The sequence below is a fragment of the Plutella xylostella genome, chromosome 20 (assembly GCF_932276165.1).
Source record: "Plutella xylostella chromosome 20, ilPluXylo3.1, whole genome shotgun sequence".
NCBI classification, from domain to species: Eukaryota; Metazoa; Arthropoda; class Insecta; order Lepidoptera; family Plutellidae; genus Plutella; species Plutella xylostella.
The window spans coordinates 3,231,463-3,251,058 of record NC_064000.1 but is presented as its reverse complement, the minus strand read 5'-3'; the positions used below and the strand labels follow the sequence as shown (position 1 = coordinate 3,251,058).

The 19,596-nt window shown below is 37.7% G+C and overlaps 1 protein-coding gene across 1 annotated transcript; it reads left to right on the top strand.

The window, feature by feature from the left end:
• Positions 1 to 729: 729 nt before the first annotated feature.
• On the top strand, positions 730 to 14,515 carry LOC105388867. The gene is made up of 11 exons (XM_048628288.1): positions 730 to 1,291; positions 1,565 to 2,641; positions 2,937 to 3,209; positions 3,746 to 3,868; positions 4,654 to 4,788; positions 6,126 to 6,224; positions 6,567 to 6,691; positions 7,267 to 7,335; positions 7,671 to 7,835; positions 10,282 to 10,403; positions 12,506 to 14,515. Exons 1-11 carry the CDS (start codon positions 1,042 to 1,044, stop codon positions 12,708 to 12,710), a joined length of 2,643 nt encoding a protein of 880 aa, XP_048484245.1. The 5' UTR covers positions 730 to 1,041; the 3' UTR covers positions 12,711 to 14,515.
• The last annotated feature ends 5,081 nt before the right edge of the window (positions 14,516 to 19,596 follow it).

The following is a 19,596-nucleotide window of genomic DNA, read 5'->3' as shown; positions in this document are numbered from 1 at the left end:
ACCTAGCTATTTTCTATGTTTGTACTTAGTAGTAGGTACCATGAAAGGTATGTTTATAACCACCTTTTATACTTATAGCTATAATAATGATTAAATAGTTAAATTACCTACCCATTTATCATGGTTCACGAAATGGACCTCCTTGAGTTGGACCTAGTCGGCAAAAGAAAAGATAGTTGGAAAAGAGGTAAGAGTAAGCAGGTAAGTTTAAGCTAACTATGAATAAATTGGCAAGAGACCATGTCCCTGAATACGGATAATACGATAATAGGATTGATCATCGTCAGCCAATAATCATCCACTTCTTGACTTAGTTAGTTAGGTCTCTCCCAACAATAGGTCGTCGGCCTTCCTCATCTAGCCACTGCCGGATATCCGCTATAGGATTGATGATGATGATGATGATTCTCCAGGGTTTTCGGTGTACCCTGCCACTACGCCGCCGCTGCGCCGCGGCGTGGTACACAAAGTAAAAAAATATACTTAATGAAAATCGGTTCAGTCATTTGCGCTCTACGTTACCACAAACAGATACACAGACACGGTAAACTTATAAAAACCCTGATTTCTGTAGGGGGTTAAAAAAAATACTACGCGTGCTGAGACAAAATGTGATGCTCTTGAAAAATCAAACCACGACCACGTTAGAAACTTATAATAGCGTGTTCAGAATAATAACAGAGATTTTTATCTTACTGGCAACATTAAAATAAAGCGGATGACGGCGGAACGGGAGCTGTCAGGGGAGGGGAAGGGACCAGTGACAGGTGTTTACGCGCCAAACAACAATGGATGGTTGCGTGCTAACGTTTTGATACTATTTCTCTACACGTTTTTTGATAGTTTTTACTCTTTTTCGTTTATTTTTCATACACCACAGTGCTCTTAACATCGTCCTTTAGTGTTTCCGTGAACATGTAATCCGATTCGGACTGAAATAGAGCTCCGTTGACTAGCTGTGCTAGACGTTGAAGCTTTGTTGTAACTGACCTATTTCACCGTGTATTATTGTGAAATAGTTGTCTTTATTGACTGCTCGAGATGTCTGCCGTGACGCCTCGTCGTTCGGCGCGTACTCCGCACAACTTCACGCCAAAAATGAGCGAGAGGAAGAAGAGTTTGTTTCAAGGTGAAGTGGAGGCGCGGGTGGCGCTGACGCAGCACCGGCGGCTGGCGGTGGTGGACAGCGAGAGCGACGGGGAGGACTGCGACCTCGGCATCGTGGGCGCGCTGGACTGCAGCTCCGACGAGCTCACCGACCCGCCGAGGACACCCGAGAGACAGCCGTGGCGTGAGTTGTCTTGTACACTGTCTAAACTTGTAGTTTGTTAGATAGATACGAGTTTGCTAGCTGAATTTGATTGATATGAATTGTTATGGTTAGTTGCTGGTGTCTTTTTAACTGGTTGGCGTGTTAATTGTGCCATTTTGTTCTTTCAAAGTGTGTTGTTTGGTCACCTAACCTCACCAGACAGACCTTGTGATAATTTACTCAATACAGTGGGTTTTGTCATCATAATTTCATGTTATATTCATGATAAATAAACTAGCATTACTTCAACAGATGAAACAAGGAGCCACTCCAAGAGACTGCTGAAGGAAAGCCATGACTTGAAGAACTTCATCAAATCCCCTTTCACATTGAAGAAATACCAGACCAAGTACTCCCATGAGTCCCTGCACTCACCTCTGTCCACGCCGGCCACCCCGCACGTGCACCGGCACCTCGGCACCCCGTCGTCCACACACTCCTGCGCCAGTGCCCACACCACCTCCTCTACCTCCAGCAGAGCTCGCAAGAGCCTCGCCAACCTCATCGCTGACACAGAGAGCTGTAGCAGCTCTCTCAAAGACTTAAACTTTGACACCGACTCTGGGACTGACTCCAAAGAAAACACACCCACCAAAGGACCGAGGAGGTCGACCCGCAAACAGAAAATGAGCATGAAACTGGCCACATTCAAAGGAGTTTTATTGGAGCAGAAGAAGAATGCCACATCATCTCCAACCAAGTCCCCCATGGTCTGCTTGACGAAAATGGACCTTAGCAACTTTGTGTCTCCCAGTCAGATGCTCAAAACTCCAGAAACATGTGAAGCCAACATGTCCCCTCGGGTGCACAACCGGCGGCCCATCGTTGAAATAGCTGAGAGTCCTGAAGACACATGCGACAGTGAGAAAAGTTACAAAAGACTTCGCAACAACAGCATTCCTTCTGACAATGAACCCAACTCCAAGTATCCCAAGCTGGACACCAGCGGCTCTGCTCCTAAAGCCCGCTTATCCCTATTCAACAGTGACCGCCTGAAAGAAATGCTTTCTACCAAGTCCTTCTATGGCAAACAAAACCCAGACCTCAACGCTAGCTTATCCAACAAACTATCAAATGCAATCTTAGCTACAAGCCAGCCGCGGCAGAAACGGTACTTGACACACTCACAAAGATCTAAGTCCAGGAAGTCAGGTCAGATAAATATGGGTGTGAAACACAGGATCAGGAAGCCTAAGATCCATAAGACTAAGCTGCTGAACCGCTCAGGCTCACGTTCGGGCCACGAGGGGGACAGCACGCTGAGGTCCACTGCTAGCGCCGCTGACTCCTCCATGATGAGCCAGAATACTTCACAGGAGCTTGACAATGGTAATTATTAACCTGGTAATTTGAATTGCCCTTTCATGTTCTACAACATCTGTACAGATGGTGTCGGTCTGAAGCTAGACTATTTTTTATCTTTAGCATCAGAACTATGGGTAGTTCTGATGATAAACATAAAATCTACAGAGCCAGCCAATATGAGGTTGAATTTTAATAATAATAAATCTGAGGTGATTTTTATACATAACTGATTATTAATTGAAACTTCATTCCATTAATTATCATTATACATGTTACCATCACTTCACATTACTAACTAAAACCTCCTGTGACTTCACAGACAAAACAGATCCCTTCGGCAGTGAGAAGCAAACCATAGACGCCTTGCTCAGCCAATGGACCGAGGAGGAGGTCCCTGAGACAGAGTTGTCCTACACCCGCTCTGAGCAGTCCTACACTGCCCCGACAGAACTGCCCTGCTTCAACAGCACTGTCATTGAGGAGACCCATCAGATCTTCCAGCCTGTTACAGCCGTCCCGGTGACGGTCACCGAGAATATCAATCCTAACTCTGAAGTGATTGTGGAACTGGGAGCCAAGGAGCCTTCTGCAGGTGAGATTAAAATTTTTGGGAAATATTTCTTTTTCTCTAAAGAAAGAGGCTTACGTGGCGTCTTTTTGCTGCAATGTTGTGGAACAGTTTCGGTCCTAACAAGTAGATAGTCATGAAGATAGCAGCTATAACACTTTTGTACCTTAACAAACTAACAAACCAGTGGCAAGGTACCAAATATCTGCCAACTTCAGGACTATCTACTTGCTAAGTCTTGTTTGGACGGACCTGTATCTAAGCGGCTTATTTGCTAAGTTTTAGATATTTCTATGTATATAGGTACGTTTGAATGTCTATAAGGAAAAAAGTATATCCCTTGCCATACTCTCTAGCCTAGATCTAGGTCATCTAGGCCTTTAGCTAACACTCGTATTTCTATGTAAAATTATTTTATATTGAATGTCCATTAGCAAAATTATGTCCCTTGCCATGCCATCCCATCCTAAACCTTAAGCTAACTTAACTCATCTACCTTCATCTTCCAAGGTTCACCTTCACTCTTAAGCTAATTTAACCCCCCAACCATCATCTTCCAGCGCCATCCCCGCCCCTGGACGTGGCGATGTCGGAGGGCCCGCACGCGGCGGCGCACGGCGGCGCGCACGCCGGCTTCCTGCCCGTCGAGGGCGGGTACCTGCTCGTCGCTGAACATGTGCAGGGTACCTACCTAATAATAATAATAATCCATCAAAACTCCCCAGCATGATGCGCACTTGGCTGAGGTCCGTGTGCATTATAATTCTGATACAGCGCAACCGAGCTACAAAAAAACAGAAACAATAATAATGTGTGGGGCATCGCACACATGGTTTTCCGATCCCTAGCTAGACAGCCTGTAATAAAAGCATCGGACAGCTGATATATGTATCTATACAGATACATAGATAGATACATAACAGTAGATAAACAACAACCAGACACAAATTAAACAAAAGTGCTCATCACACGAATGTTTGTCCTGGGCGGGATTCGAACCCGCTCTGGACGTGACGATGTCGGAGGGCCCGCACGCGGCGGCGCACGGCGGCGCGCACGCCGGCTTCCTGCCCGTCGAGGGCGGGTACCTGCTCGTCGCTGAACATGTGCAGGGTAAGAAAGAAGAGCAAGCGCTCTCCAGGCTCTTGACTAACTACAAGAGACGTAGCGAATACGAGAGTAGCTGGCCCTATTCAGCAGGTCTCGCCAGTAGTTTTAATAGTGCTAGGATAGTTTTGTCGAGACCCGTCGTCGTATGTCGGATAGTATTGAGAGAATTATTATTTATTAAATTTAATGTTTGTGTTATTGCGTTTATACCTACTTAAATATGTATCTGTATTGATCTATCAGCTGTCCGATACCCATATTACAGTGATATCTGCTCTGACTAGCTTCCCTAGTTTAGCCCAGTGTGAGATGACCACACACATATATCATTAACCCATCAACTGTTTATCCCCCACAGAGGACGAGCTGACAGACTTGGACGCGATCGAGCGCGAGCTGAAGATGCTGGACGAGCAGATCCTGCACATGGCGCGGAGCAACAACATCGACGCCAGCGCCGCCATCGCGTCCACGGAGACTGCTGTCGTTAGCGGTGAGAGCTTAGATGAACTTAGATGAACTAGATGGTGTATCACCTACGAATACAAAGCAAAAAAAGGGCCGCCATCGCTTCCACCGAGACCGCAGGCGTTAGTAGTCAGTAGCGTATATGTTTTAACACTACCTCGAAAAATGTGCCCTGGATTTCCACTCTCTCGAAATAATCTTGTATTCTAAAATTTCCAAATTAAATATGATATGGTTACGGGTCAGTAGAATGTGTAACGTATGTCTGGATGAGGTTCATCCTCATTGATTAAGTGCACCTTGAGCTCTCTTTCATCATGATGACAAAGCCTAGTGTAGTCTTCTAGTTGTTTTATCAAAATTGGTCCATGCAAAGAAAGCTTAACTAAAGTCAACATTGCTATGCCCTTGTCAGTATTAAAGCGTGCACGTGGAGCAATTATCTGTTACAATTCACTTGGTTACAATTATCCGTTGTGATGTGATCCTAATTAAATAAATTGCTTAGCTACGGTTGGAATAATTGCAATTATGTAATCAAAAATATGTGGAAAACTCGGGCAAAAAACATAAGCCCTTTGCGTGTTTATTAGGAAAGGATATTATTACATCATTAAAATTTAATATGTAATTATTATATCACTATAACTTTAATTAAAATACAATCAATAATATAACAATTATTAAACTATTTACGACTGCGACGAAACAAAAGACAGAAAGTAATTTCATTGGAGGTTTTTAAAACAAACAATAGTTTTAATAATTTTATGTTCTTAATTTGTTATAGCTTGGTAATTTAACAATGAATAGTTATTGCCCTTGCATTTTTTCTAGTAAATTAACAATTCGTAAAATCTTAAAACTTTCCATAACTGTCCGCATTGGATTTATTTTTGTAATTAAAAAATATACACCGAAGTGTCCTACTTCAGTGTGAAAGACCAGATGTACCAAATATCCTCCTAGCCGAATTTCGACCACGGCGGCCAATCTCATTTGAGATCAGCCATCTACGCAGGAGTAGATTATAGTGCCCAAGTGTGTGCGCAGTACACAGAAGCACTCTCTGTTCCATGACTCTCATAGCCCAATGGGACGGATTGACGGACACGACTGGAGAGAGCTAGGCGCAGGACCGACTGCTTTACATGCCCATCCGACAGCATGGATCGTTTCACTGTTTCGGACATCAGGTGATCAGCCTTCTATGTCCTAATCAAACTTGGAACTACAATTTAAAAACACAAATTGATGGTCCCACCCGGGAATCGAACCCGGGACCTCTGGCTCGTTAAGCGAAGCTTCTACCACTAGACCACAGAGGCAGTTGTATAATATTATTGTGTATTTATTCCACAGAAGAGCCCAAGACTGAGGAGAAGACAGAGAAGCCGGCCAAGTTGTTTCCGATCTTCAGCCAGCCCAACCCTGGGACCGGCGCACCTTCTACTAGCAAACGTAAGTTGTCTTCTAGCGCCCTCTTCTTACGCCAGAGATAAGGGTTCGTATCCCGGCGCTGGCATGTACCAATATGTTATTTGGAATTTAAGTACGATCTACGTATACCATCGCTCTTACGGTGAAGGAAAACATCGTGAGGGAATCTGCATATCTAGATATACCTGCATAACCAACCCGCAGTGGACCAGCGTGGTGGGAAATGATCCAAGCTTAGGAAGGCAGTTTAGACCTTCGGGATATGCGCAAAGGTTCCACTCGAGAGAGCCAGGTGCAGGTACTTACACCCCCACAGAGAATAGAATAGTGTATGTATTTAAATGGTATTTAATGTATATCCAGCCACCACCAGCGCCGAGGCCACCAAGAAGCCGCTCCTGAAGAAGTCTTCGAACCAGTACGTGATCGACGCGGGGCAGAGGCGGTTTGGAGCCACGCAGTGCGGCGAGTGCGGGGTCATATACGAGGTAAATAACGCACTTATTTACCTACTGCTCACGTACATAGACGTAACATAGAGTAGAGAGGCTTATCGGTACCCCACTTGGCTATTCGTGTTAGTGTATTTGCCTAAACTTCCACGTATGGTTAGTATATTCCCGAAACTTATTGCAGTATGCCTATAAAATGCCTGTTCGGCAAATATTTCCAATAAAACTTTTGGCTAATACGAATAGTCAAGTGACCCACCTGACTATTCGTAGTCAAGTGGGGCATAGCAGCATCATAATTTGAAAGTGAAGCGCGGCTGGAATGTGCCAAATCATTTTTGCAACATGCACTAGAAGTCGTTTTTAAAAGAGATAAAGTAGAATTATATTACTAGCTGTTCCCGCGAGCTTCGCTTCGCCTTAAAAAGTTTTCTCGTGGGAATTCCGGGGAACCATATGTATACCAAATTTCATTCAGATTCTGTTCAGTAGTTTTGGCGTTAAAGAGTAACAGACACAGTTACATTCGCATATTTCGCATTTATAATATTAGTTAGGATTCTATAATGTTTTATTATGCCTGTGTTTAAAATAATTGTTTTATTGTTCAGATTGGTGACCCTCAAGACGAGCACGATCACCTGGTCCATCACAACGCAACAGACGTCCTCAGGTTTAATGTAAGTTTTAATTACTTAGATATCTAGAATATAAAATTAAAAAATACTTATACAGTCCAACTATAAAGTATTGAAAACGGAAGTAGATCCTAACTAATTAATAATTGTAAAAGACCGAATTTAATCGATTTATCATCTTTTTAAAGCACAATCCATTAATCGGTATTTTATTTTTAAAATATATGTGAAAGTAAGTAAATAACTGGCAATTATAAAAAGACTCAGCAAAATAGCTCTCTTTATTGTCAGGACCTTATAGTTCGACTCGACTGCACATAGTATCATGACATCTGTAGAAACCTCACCATCCCACTAACACGCCATTACACCCCCAGGGCTGGAAAGAAGAGCGTGTGGTCGGCACCTACGGCGCCGGCAGAGTGCTCCTAGTCCGCGGCGGCTCGGCCGGGTGGAAGCGGGTCGCGGCGTTACTGAGCCGAGTGGTGCACCCGCAGCTGGGGTATAGTGAAGCACTGCCGGGCGAGCCGGCGGGTTATACTGTGAGTATTGATTCGCATAATTATATTGTAAGTTTGGTAGGACAACTCTCTCACCCTGTGTGCGGTCTACTTGCCTGCGCTGGGCCCGCGTGGTTGGACTAGGCCTAAAACCCTTCCTTTATTGGAAGGGACCCGTGCCCAAGCCACTGCTGGGTCGTGATGTGATTGCTTTGATTATGATCAAAGGAGGATTGCAATTTTTTGGTTGTTATTGAAGTATGGGTTCCGCTCATCTGGCATAATCTTTATTGACCAAAACTCATTTCGCATAACTCGTATGGTCTAAACTTTTTTGGCCGAACCATCACTTTGCCAAGACTTATTATTATTTATTATTTATTTATTTATTTAAGAAAACTTACAGCTAACACATTTATTATATATAGTAAAAAGTAAAAAACAAAAAGCCAATTAAAAGTTTTCACTAATAGCTTACAAATTAAAAAAGCCAGGGAAGCCGCTGTTTGTACAACCAATTGCGAATAAAATTTTAATAAAACTAAAACCTACATTCTTAAAGGTAAGATAATTGCAACACAAAAAAAAAAGCTAGACAATCTTAGAACTAAACTGATAGTTAAGAAATAATAAATGCTCTTGACATCACTATTAAATAAATCAATATCACTGCATTCAATTGCCAGTGAGTTAAACAAGTGGGATGCTCTTAAAAGAAATGAGTTACGACGGTAATTCGTATGAACCACCGGCACATGCAAAATTAACTTACGGCGGATTTGACGTTGGGGAACTAAAATGTTAATTTTATTTAATAATTCAGGACAATCAATGAGATTCTGACATAACTTCAGGAGAAATGCGATGTCCGACGCATCTCTTCTAATATAAAGAGGAAGTAAATGGAATTGATTACAATGGAATTCGTAACTTATTCTAGGGATTTTATTTGAAACACAAGTACCGAATAAACTTTTTCTGAATGGATTCCAGCTTCAATTTGTAGATCTCATAGCGTGGGTTCCAAACTTGACATGCATATTCTAGATGACTTCTTACTAAAGCACAATAGAGCATTTTGATCGATTTCATTCGTTTAAAATGTTTACAAGACCGTATAAGAAAACCAAGAGCTCTATATGCTTTATTAACCACGCTCTCAATGTGGTGACCAAAAATCAACTTAGTGTCCATTATCACTCCCAAATCTCTGATTTTATTACAACTTGTAATGGTTTCGGTGTAAATACTGTAAGAGACACTTGCGAGATTTCGTTTACGGCCAAACGATACCGAAAAACACTTTGAAACATTAATATCTAACTTGTTTAGGATACAATACGATATAACTCGGTTAAGATCATCTTGGAGAAGGCTAGAATCTATCGGACTATTGACCACCCTAAAGACTTTCATGTCATCAGCAAAGAGAAGATATTTAGAGTGACGGAAACAGGTGCCAATGTCATTTATATAAATGATAAAAAGGAGTGGCCCGAGCAGGGATCCTTGAGGGACTCCAGAGGGAATACATGTCCAGTGAGACGTGTAACCATTTAAAACTACAGCCTGAGATCTGTTACTGATGTAGGATGAAAACCAGCGGTACAAGTCTCTTATGTGGCATAAGGCTCGTTTCGTCTAAAACTCTTTAGGCACAATCTTTAAACACCTAAGTTTCGTTTGCTCAAATTTATGTTCGTCTATACCTATGTATAATCTTGTTTCTTCTAATGTTATCTTAATAAATAATATATTAAGTATGTAGTAAATGTACAAATTGTGGTATTTTTCTCCTACATCCCAAAAATCACGATATTGTATGATCAAAAAATCTAAAATTAACGACCAATATAATTATTACAAACCCCATGAGATCGAAACCTAAAAATAGGTGCGACGACGAGCAAAGCGAGTGTTAGGTGCACATGTTCATCAAAACCAAAGCGGAGCGCAGCGAAGCGGAGCGGAGCGTTTTCCAAACAGCGGAAACAATACAAGGCACCAGTTTGCGCTATGTAGGGAGACGCTCCGTCAAAGTTAAAGCCAAACGAATATTATTACTTTGTATAAACCTATGCCATAGCATTATTAGGCTATTCAAGATTTGGCCATACCATTATTAGGCTAAACAATGTTATGCGAAATAACTTTTTACTAAACGAGATTTATGCCATACGATTTTCGGCGTAACGAGACTTTGACCAAACGTCACTATGCAATACGAGATTAGGCAAAAAATCTTATGCCAAAAAAGGTAGAACCTTGAAGTATACTTGCCAATTTAGTCGTAGTGAGATTAGTGCTTAGTGCAAGTGAATAGAAATCGATCCTTTTTGCTAAGCGACAAGTCGATACCCCTACCAAGATTTACTAAGCACTTGTCACTTACTGACCAGTTAGTTAACACTGTTGATGTATGACAAACAATGTATAATAGTAGTATAAAATAATTAGTCCTACATTTATCCGCTATGTTCTATTCCAGGCCTACCTATACGTGGAGAAGAAGCAGATAGTAGGCTGTCTCGTGATGGAGCCGAAGAGCAGAGCCTTCAAGATGATCCCCGGAGACCCCGACTGTTGCAGCGTAGAGGACTACCCCGTCAAGTTAGTATAGCATCCTACTACTACAAACACTACTTATACACTGCCAAGCAATGAAAAAGTTTTGCATACAAAGTGTCAACACCAGATGACTTGAAGTGATTAATTTAAAATTTGAACAATGTATTTACGTTTTTAGTTGAAAATATTCTGTTGCGATTTTAAATGTTGTACTTCAATAATGCATACAGTGTCATTAAGCTGGTATTTTAGTTTGGTAGTAATTTGGTGCTATTGTCACTGGAACTTTTTCTTTGCTCGTGAGGGTATTTCATCGAAAAATACTATAAACTACAAAGTTAGTAAGTATGGACGGATGTGTGTTACATACTTCTGAACACTATAACGGCTGGAAAAATGTGTTGAAATTTAGTATGTAGCTGACACCGAAACAAAACGGGATACTTTTTATCTCGAAATTCCCACGGGACAATTTTTCAAAATAGAACTTAGAATTTAGTATACAATAAAAGCTTGACACATGCATATTTAAATTAACGGTCAGCTGCATAAGTAGCTATCATAGACCTACTATCTCTAGACTGGCAATCGCCGTGTGCACTATTCTCTTTCTCACTCAAACCATAGATGTTGCCGACAAAAAAATTAAACCTAAATATGGGGAAATTTAACTTATCATAATAACAAAAACAAAACTTGAGTATATCGTCGGTTGATAGGAAAAAGACAATAAAGGCTAATTTTTCAATAGCCAGATAAAAGTTTTGCTGGGAAATAATTTTGATGCTGTTGCGTCTCAATGTTTCTCAATGTTTGTATTACCCAGATAACATTTATCTGAATATTGAAAAATCAGCCTTAGTGAGTTTTTCCTGTCAACCGACGATATAAGAAAAAAAACTTTACTCATACTTATTTGATTTCAATATAATTATTTAATATACACAAACTGAGTGGATTGTATGATTCATTGTCTTCGTCCAATCGAAACAATCCTCTTCAAAATGTGCCGAACACAATTTTTGTATGTTTCTTTGGTTCCCAATTTGTGCGACCGGTAAAATGTCTATCCATTTTCTTGATATTTTTTTTTCTGTCGGAAACCTATGAAGCAGAGATAAATGGATGAGCATGAGCATTATAATCGTGGGCCAAATATGTGATGGGGTTTTTTTTAAAGGAAACACGCATTTCGTATCAATACAATAAATTTTATATTATACAGAAGAAATCACACATAGAAGAAAAAAACGAAACGAACGTTTCCTCACAATGAGAGGCACCTCATTTGAAAGAGGAGAATGACTTCTACAAAATACAATCCTCACAAAAACCGAATTCGTGCGCCCCATTTGTAAACCCAACCCGAGTCCGTTACAATTTCTAGTATTTTCTTTGCATACTATAATATTTGTGGGTAAAATAAATTTTTAATAACTTGCAACACCATGTGATTTGTTATGATATGGTAGCTCGTAATTTTTACTTAAAACTGATACTAAAAGACCTTACAGTATTAAAATTAGTATCGTTTTATATTAAAATCGAGCCAATAGATAGTACTATGATGAATGTAAGCTTGTTAAACTTGATAGTATCTACTTACATGTGAAAATATATCTCATCCATCATTCCATCGTGTTTTCGTTCAATATGCTCTATACAACCGAACAAAATCCACCCACCCATGTCACACACTCGTTAAGTGATGATAATAGTCTAATAAACTTAATAAACACCCACAAATCACTAGCAAATAAAAAATAAATAGCATTTAGAAAATTTTGTTGTAACTGTCAGCCTTTGTTTGGCAAAGATTTTTCATTTGTTTCATTGTTTGGCAAAGAGAACTGACGTAAACAGGCGCCACAGCAAAAAGGACAAAAAACATTTACAGCTTAACGTTTCTTTCTTACGCTTAATGTAGCTAAGCGTCTCTTTTTCGCAATGTCAGAACTGTCACGATTATACCCCTGTGGTAGCTATACACTTCTGTACCCTGTCAAACTGACGAACCGTCAATGTTTCAATGAGAATGGATATTCGGTTTGTTAGATTGACAAGATACAAAAGTGTATAGCTACTTATGCAGCTGACTGTACATATTTAAGGTTTCATTACTAACCATAACTTTCCTTACCCAGATGCGGTGTATCCCGCATATGGACGCACAAGAGCCACCAGCGGCGCGGCGTGGCCGGCCGCCTGCTGGACTGCGCGCGCGCCTCGCTCATCTACGGACACGGCCTGCGACTGGAAGAGATCGCTTTCAGCGCGCCCACCGCCGCCGGGAAGGCGCTGGCTACTAGATACTGCGCCACCCCTAACTTCTTTGTCTATTTGCAGTAGATTGTAAGACTTAATGAGAGTTTCAATAACTCTAACTAGCTGACAGTTACTTTATGTCGATTTTGTCAGAATGCTACTTTTTATGTGTTAAAGTCGTATGATATTAGTATAGTAGTAGTACTGTCTGCTATCGATAGAAAGAGTAGGTGTTGAAACTGGCAGTTAGGGCCGTTTAACAATGTCTGGAATGGCTACCTGTAGGATAAAAGACATGCTCTCTGTAATTATGTTTTAGACAGTGACAGCATTTATTTTATCCTACAGGTAGCTATTATCCAGACATTTTGAAACAACCCCCCTTAGAGATTTGAGGATTAGGAAAATGAATATTGAACTGCAATGAGGATGGTCGAAGAAACTTTTTTAGAAGTTATTTTTTAAAATGTTACAATGAAGGGAAAAATTACAGCCAATAGTCATAGTAGTTAATATGCAGGTATCGACAATATTTGAACCACTCATACATAGGTTACATACAATAAAGGCTGTTCAAAAGTGGTATAGTCAGCCGAAAGTGGTCAAGGGGTCATTCTGAATTCGTGATTCAGAACACCCGCTTTCGGCTTAGGTTCTATACCATTTTTTAACACTCTGTACAACTTTATCTTGTCATGTCTTATTACATTATAGAAATGATACTCATCGAATTTTTTATACTATTTTTTAAGCACGTGCCAATATTTTTCTCAAGTGCCTTGTATTAAGAAATTTGAATAATGTGCCAGTTTTAAAGATAGATTTAAGTACATATTTTGATAGAATTTTTTGCTCTCTAAGGCCATTTTTATAATTTGTATTTTTAATTACATATTTGATGATTACGCTTACATATTGTTTTAGTTATACTTTAGCAAGTTTACTGTGCAGAAATGGTTAAGCCAGTTGGAGTGTTTTATTAATATTTGTTTTTGTCAATTAGTTAGTGCGAAATGGATGATTTTTATTGTAGTGTTTGCTGTTAGGTCCAACTGTCCACCAACCAACTATTGCAAATTTTTACGGATATTTAGTCAGAAGATATCTTTTGGACCTTATCGCTGGTGGCGATTTAATTATGTTTCCATTGTCTCGGTAACTTTAATCTCATTTCAATGTTTTATATTAAGTATTCGATTTCAGAATGGCCTAAATTATGGTATTTTAAGGTCAAATGCTCAATATTATACACAGTAATCTTGAGTACCGATATCTCATGCTTTTAAGTTATTTGTAAATAGGCCATAATTTATTGATATGATTTTTAAGCGTAAAAACTGTTTTACTTCTATTTTACTATACTGTGACTTAGTTTTTAACATTCCTTGCATTTAGACCTTTCGTTTTGAGAAAGTACCTACTTAATATCCTATATTTTATTGTAAGCTAACTTGATACCTATTTTGTGGTAGCATTTTGAAATAGTTTTAGTGGCATCCCCAAAGACTTAGTACCTTTCTGTGTAATGCCATTTCGCTGTAAATATGTTATTATAAGTTTTATTCAGTCTGATAGTGTCATACGCTTAGCGATGAAGTAATTTTTTATTTAAATTTCAAGGATTTTGAGATTTCTTGGACATACATACATACATGGAATGTTATGTAGTTGAATAGAAGCTACAAATTTAATTACGGATATACTTATTATTGTCAACGATAGTTTACGGTTATTAAATCCATCTTTATGATTGATGTAACTACTAAGTACTTATAAAGCATTTACAGAAATTTACCGTACTGTTCAAACTTAAAAAAAAAACTACATTCTAACTTTCATTCCATTAATTTCTGTGTGCCTGTGTTTAAAATAAACGTTAAATTCGCAAATTGTTTTTCTATTTTTCCGAATACTTCCAGGTTTACTTTCTTGTAAATAAAGGAACAAAATGAAAATGGTGGACATTACTTTCATATTAACAACTATGGATCTTGTAAATCTGAAATAAATAAATTGAATTGAATTACATATAAATGGAAATAGAAAGGATTCCTTTCGAATGAATATTGACCGACATACATTCACGATTATAATACAGCCAGATAGCATGAGTCTTTCTGTACCCCATTTTCATTTGTTTCTTAACTCTACAGGGTGTTGCAAAAAGGGTATATTAAGCCGAAACCAGCATATGCAGCATATTATATCTAAGCCCGAATCTGAAATCAGAATCTAAAAATCGCGAAAAAAAATAGGTAATCATTTTCCATAGAAACTTCGTTGGTCACGTGACTTTTTACTATGAAAAATGAATATTTTTTTCGCGAATTTCCAAATTCTGATTTCAGATTCGGGCTTAGCTATAACATGCTGCACATGCTGGTTTCGGCTTAGTATACCCTTTATGCAACACCCTGTATATAAGGTTCTGGGTCATAATGACCATCATAATAATTATATTTGAAGTTTATGACATCGGCTTAAGTTCCAAAACTAATGAAATATTTGAACTCATTCAGCCTTATCTTACTCTGGTAAATAAAATGACCCAACGACAAGTATGAAATGAGAAAATCGTAATTTTTAAAACAACATTTATTTTTACATACATTAAGTCGGATTCAAAATGCTTGAAACATACTGATATATTTGTACACATCAGTTAAGATTATTATAAATTCATGGACAGTAAATTATACATTCTTATTGCACGAAACAGGAAAAAAAAAACAAATCATAAGCATTTTGTTATTAGTTATTACATAACGCGCAATAGTACTACTATACACTCACGTAAATATTAAAATTTCATTTTAATCTTTAGGAATTTCATTAATTAGGTATATTTTTAAAATTAATTTCGATAAAAATATAGATTTTCAGTTAGGTACATATATAATTATAAACGTAGGTATTTAAGAATATGTAATTATTTAAGATTCCACAGTCTGCCGGGTACATTATGTGCTTTCGTCTAAACAAAGTGTGATTGAGCTATGCTAGAAAAATTATATTAAAGTTACTTGCTATTGAAAATTACTACGAAAAATCGAGAGAAAAATACAATTTGTGCTACAATTCGAAAGAAAATCTATAAGCTCTAGTTAAATGCCATCATGATTTATATATATTTTTATTTAGCGAAGAGCTTTACATCGGTACAGTTCGAATATTAACACAACGCTCATCTAGAATAATAAAGGAATCTATAATATCATTCGCTTGTTTATTTATAAGACGTGAAACACTTCATTGGGTGAAGATACCAAGCACTTTCATTATTTCCATCACTTTAACATCTTATAGGTATTTCCCAAACACTTTATTACAAGTGATTGGGAAATACATATTTATAACCCGGATTAAGTTAAAATCGGACATAACTCAAGTTAAAATGTCCAGATTATTAAAGGGGATGTTTGAATAATTGTACATATTTGCCTCTCCTTAACCCTTTTTGTGTCACGAGTGCATGTGAGGAACTAAAGCAGTTAAGACCTGTCTAACACCACTTTTGACCTACCTATAAAAGAGAGATTGGTATCTTCCACCGCATAAAGTTTTTAAGTATTAAACTCCGAACGCCGAAAAGTAACCGGGACAGAGGTAAAAGTATACCCAAAAATAGTTGTGAACCACAAACGGTACACAATTCGTCATATTAAATAAAAAATATACACAGGGTCACTTGATATAATCATCCCTTTCTTCTTGTGCGCAAATACATCCACTTACCTACTATGAAATATATTAAAAAACGAGGAATCTTTCAAATACTATATGGTTATTGGCAACTGACGATACCCTACAAGACCGTAATTATGCAAAACAATAGAAAACTGTATCATACACTACATCAAAACCGCAAGGGACATCGCTCGGCTGTCGTTACATTATTACACCACTGAAATGAGGATCACCTAAATTTATAGACCTTAGTATGTTTTAACTTGACATTGACACTGGCAGTATTTCATCTAAATATCGAAAAACATAGAAAATATTCTATATTCCTACTTTATACACATTACTCACAACTTATTGCATTTCTCTTACGTCTGTATCGGGGGGGAGGACATTACTCGTTATGCTGAAGCGGCCTGAGATTCGCACGATTACGCGTTTATTTACAACTAAAACCGCGAAAAAAAACTACACTATTTGCGCTGTAGAATGGTGCGGCCGGTGCGGGTGACATCCAATACAGTCCAAACAACTTGATAGTTCCTGCGAAGTTGGCTGCGATTACACTTTTTTCGTTTATCAAACTAAACAACTGACTATCTTATAAAGAATGAATAGGCGGTTTATTAGTTTGACAAGGTACAAAAACATGCACATTCGTTGCCTAATTCAGAACCACCAAGTTGTTTGAATCGAACTGTAGCTAGATGAACAAAATAAGTGGCTTGATTGGATAGTATTACGTTCTTATCTGATAGCGGAACCCGCACCAACAGAATACCGCGCAAAGTGCATATTACATCATTTTGGATGACGTTAAGTTTTTAAAATATAAAGCGAAGATTTTGATTTGTGCATTTTGCTTCATAGAATTTACCCATGTCTACAGGATGTTGCAAAAAGGGTTTACTAAGCCGAAATGTGCAGCATGGTATATCTAAGCCCGAAGTTGAAATCAGAATTTCATGCTGCGCATTTAGGTTTCGGCTTAGTATACACTTTTTGCAACACCCTGTATACAATGACAAACAAGGCATCGACTACAGTGAAATTTGGGTGCAATTTTTCTAGCATTGTCAAAAAGAGAACCCAGGATGAAAGAGTTAGTGCGCGTCAATAGTTTTTGGACAGTATGTTTCATTCACGCTATCCGCAGGTTTTAACACTGAGAATACAATAAACTAATGCATGATGAAATGACATAAATAACAGAATGCACTGAAATTATTTATTAATGGGGAAGAAAACCAAGTGAAACTTTGGCTGCGCAATCGAGTGTACTTGAATTCCTCATGTTTAAAAATATGGATCAAAATCCATGAATTTTTAGGTACCCCATATAAGTTGCAGCTGTACAACATCATTGAACATGAATATGAAAAAAAAATTAAAGGGTTTTTCGCTAAAGTAAAGACGATGGTTACCTTTGAACATCACTAATTAATGTTTTAGCGAAATTTGGTACCTAAAACTTACTGCCACAGTCAAGAGACACTTCTTGATAGGTGGTTAACGCGGCGTTATATTATTTTCGAACATTACCGACAGGGGCGCTGATCAAGATGTCATACAAATAGCTGTGAACCACCTATCGAGTGTCAAAAATGTATTGAAACCACAGTACTGACTGTCAAGTACAGGTTTTGCAATTTTTGAATACGAAAAAAGTTTACGTTTTCTCCTGTCATCTGCATACATTATATGTCAAAAGTTTCATGATAGTTTCCGATAGAGTCGCCACTTTGTATGTGAGAAAACGTAAACTTTTATAGTCTTCGCCAAAATATCAATCAGTTCAGAATCAGTGTTAAAACCTGCGCAGCGCACTCGCACGCATCCGACAGTTAAACAGTAGAACCGCTGAGATTAACAACAAAAAACCTCTCACATAAAATTATTAGCAGTCTACATTATATTTTTTTTGTTACTTTTGCATCCATTTCCTTTTGCGATACGCTAAAACTTACTTAGATAGCTACCAAATAGTTTTACTTTTTAAGTTACATATACAATAAGTATTTAAGATGCCATGTTATTTGTTTAATTACACAATGATTTTTCCTATAGTGATTTCGCTGAGGGTTGGGCGTCACCGTACAATATTGCACTTGATACAGCTAAGTTGGTTTAGATTAGGAAATTAAATATCAAAATCACCAAGAGAAATTAAAGATTGACACGAAAGGACATGTTAATACTTAACTATTCGAAATCAGAGTTACATATATGGTTAAAGAAGCTAAAATATATTGAAAACATACATTATAAAAATGATAGCTGCCTAACTAATTATCTAGAATACGATGACAGGCGTTCTCCCAACCCACATACGTTTTAAGATGAAACATATATATTTATATATAATTAGATGTATATATTATATTTTCTTTCCTACTTACATTCAAAGTGAAACTTAACGTTAACTCAAAAGAAAAATTACAATAATCATAATTATATTTATAAAAAAATAACGATAATACAATAAAATTGTTAAAATTAAAACGTAAAATAGCATTTTTATACACATTACAATACCAGGAAGGAATAACGTCTCGCTCACAATTGTCCAAGTATATTTTTTTCATATTTTATGGTAACATTGGGTTAATGGTGTTTTTGCGGGCTCACTTCTATATTATGGCACATTACACAAACTAAACCAGCAAACATTCTTATATTAAGGACCATATTTGGAAAGGAATAAAGGATACCATTCCTATCAAAAAATTACAAACCAAAATTTTCATGATTAGAAATGAAACATTACCGTAAAAATCTTAGGAAACCTTTAAAACGATTGGAATCTTTTTTTAAATATAATTCATAAAACATAAAAATATATAATAATATGTCTATTAAATATATAAAATGAATATTTTCATCAATCTCTAGCGACATAATATACATTCCCTTTTTGTATATAAGTACATGAACCAATTTAATTATATTCTTATGTATTCATAGGTTAGGGATCTGTTAGTTATGTTTGTACTTAAAGGTTAGATATTTGTGTCATTAAGTAAAGAAATATTATTTTTACTAGAAACTTTTTAAATCATATTCATAGTTTTCACTCATAAAATTGAATTCTAACCCCGATGTTATTTAACTAAGTGAAAAGAAAATAGTGGAGATAATAATATACTGAAGGTCGAAAAGAGAATATACTCTAGTTTTTTTTTTAAATATTTGAATAAAATACTGAAGTAGGCAGTTTTTTTTGTGAAAAAAGAAATTTAAAGCTTTGGTAGTACCAATAAAATAAATATATTTAAACCACCTTAGT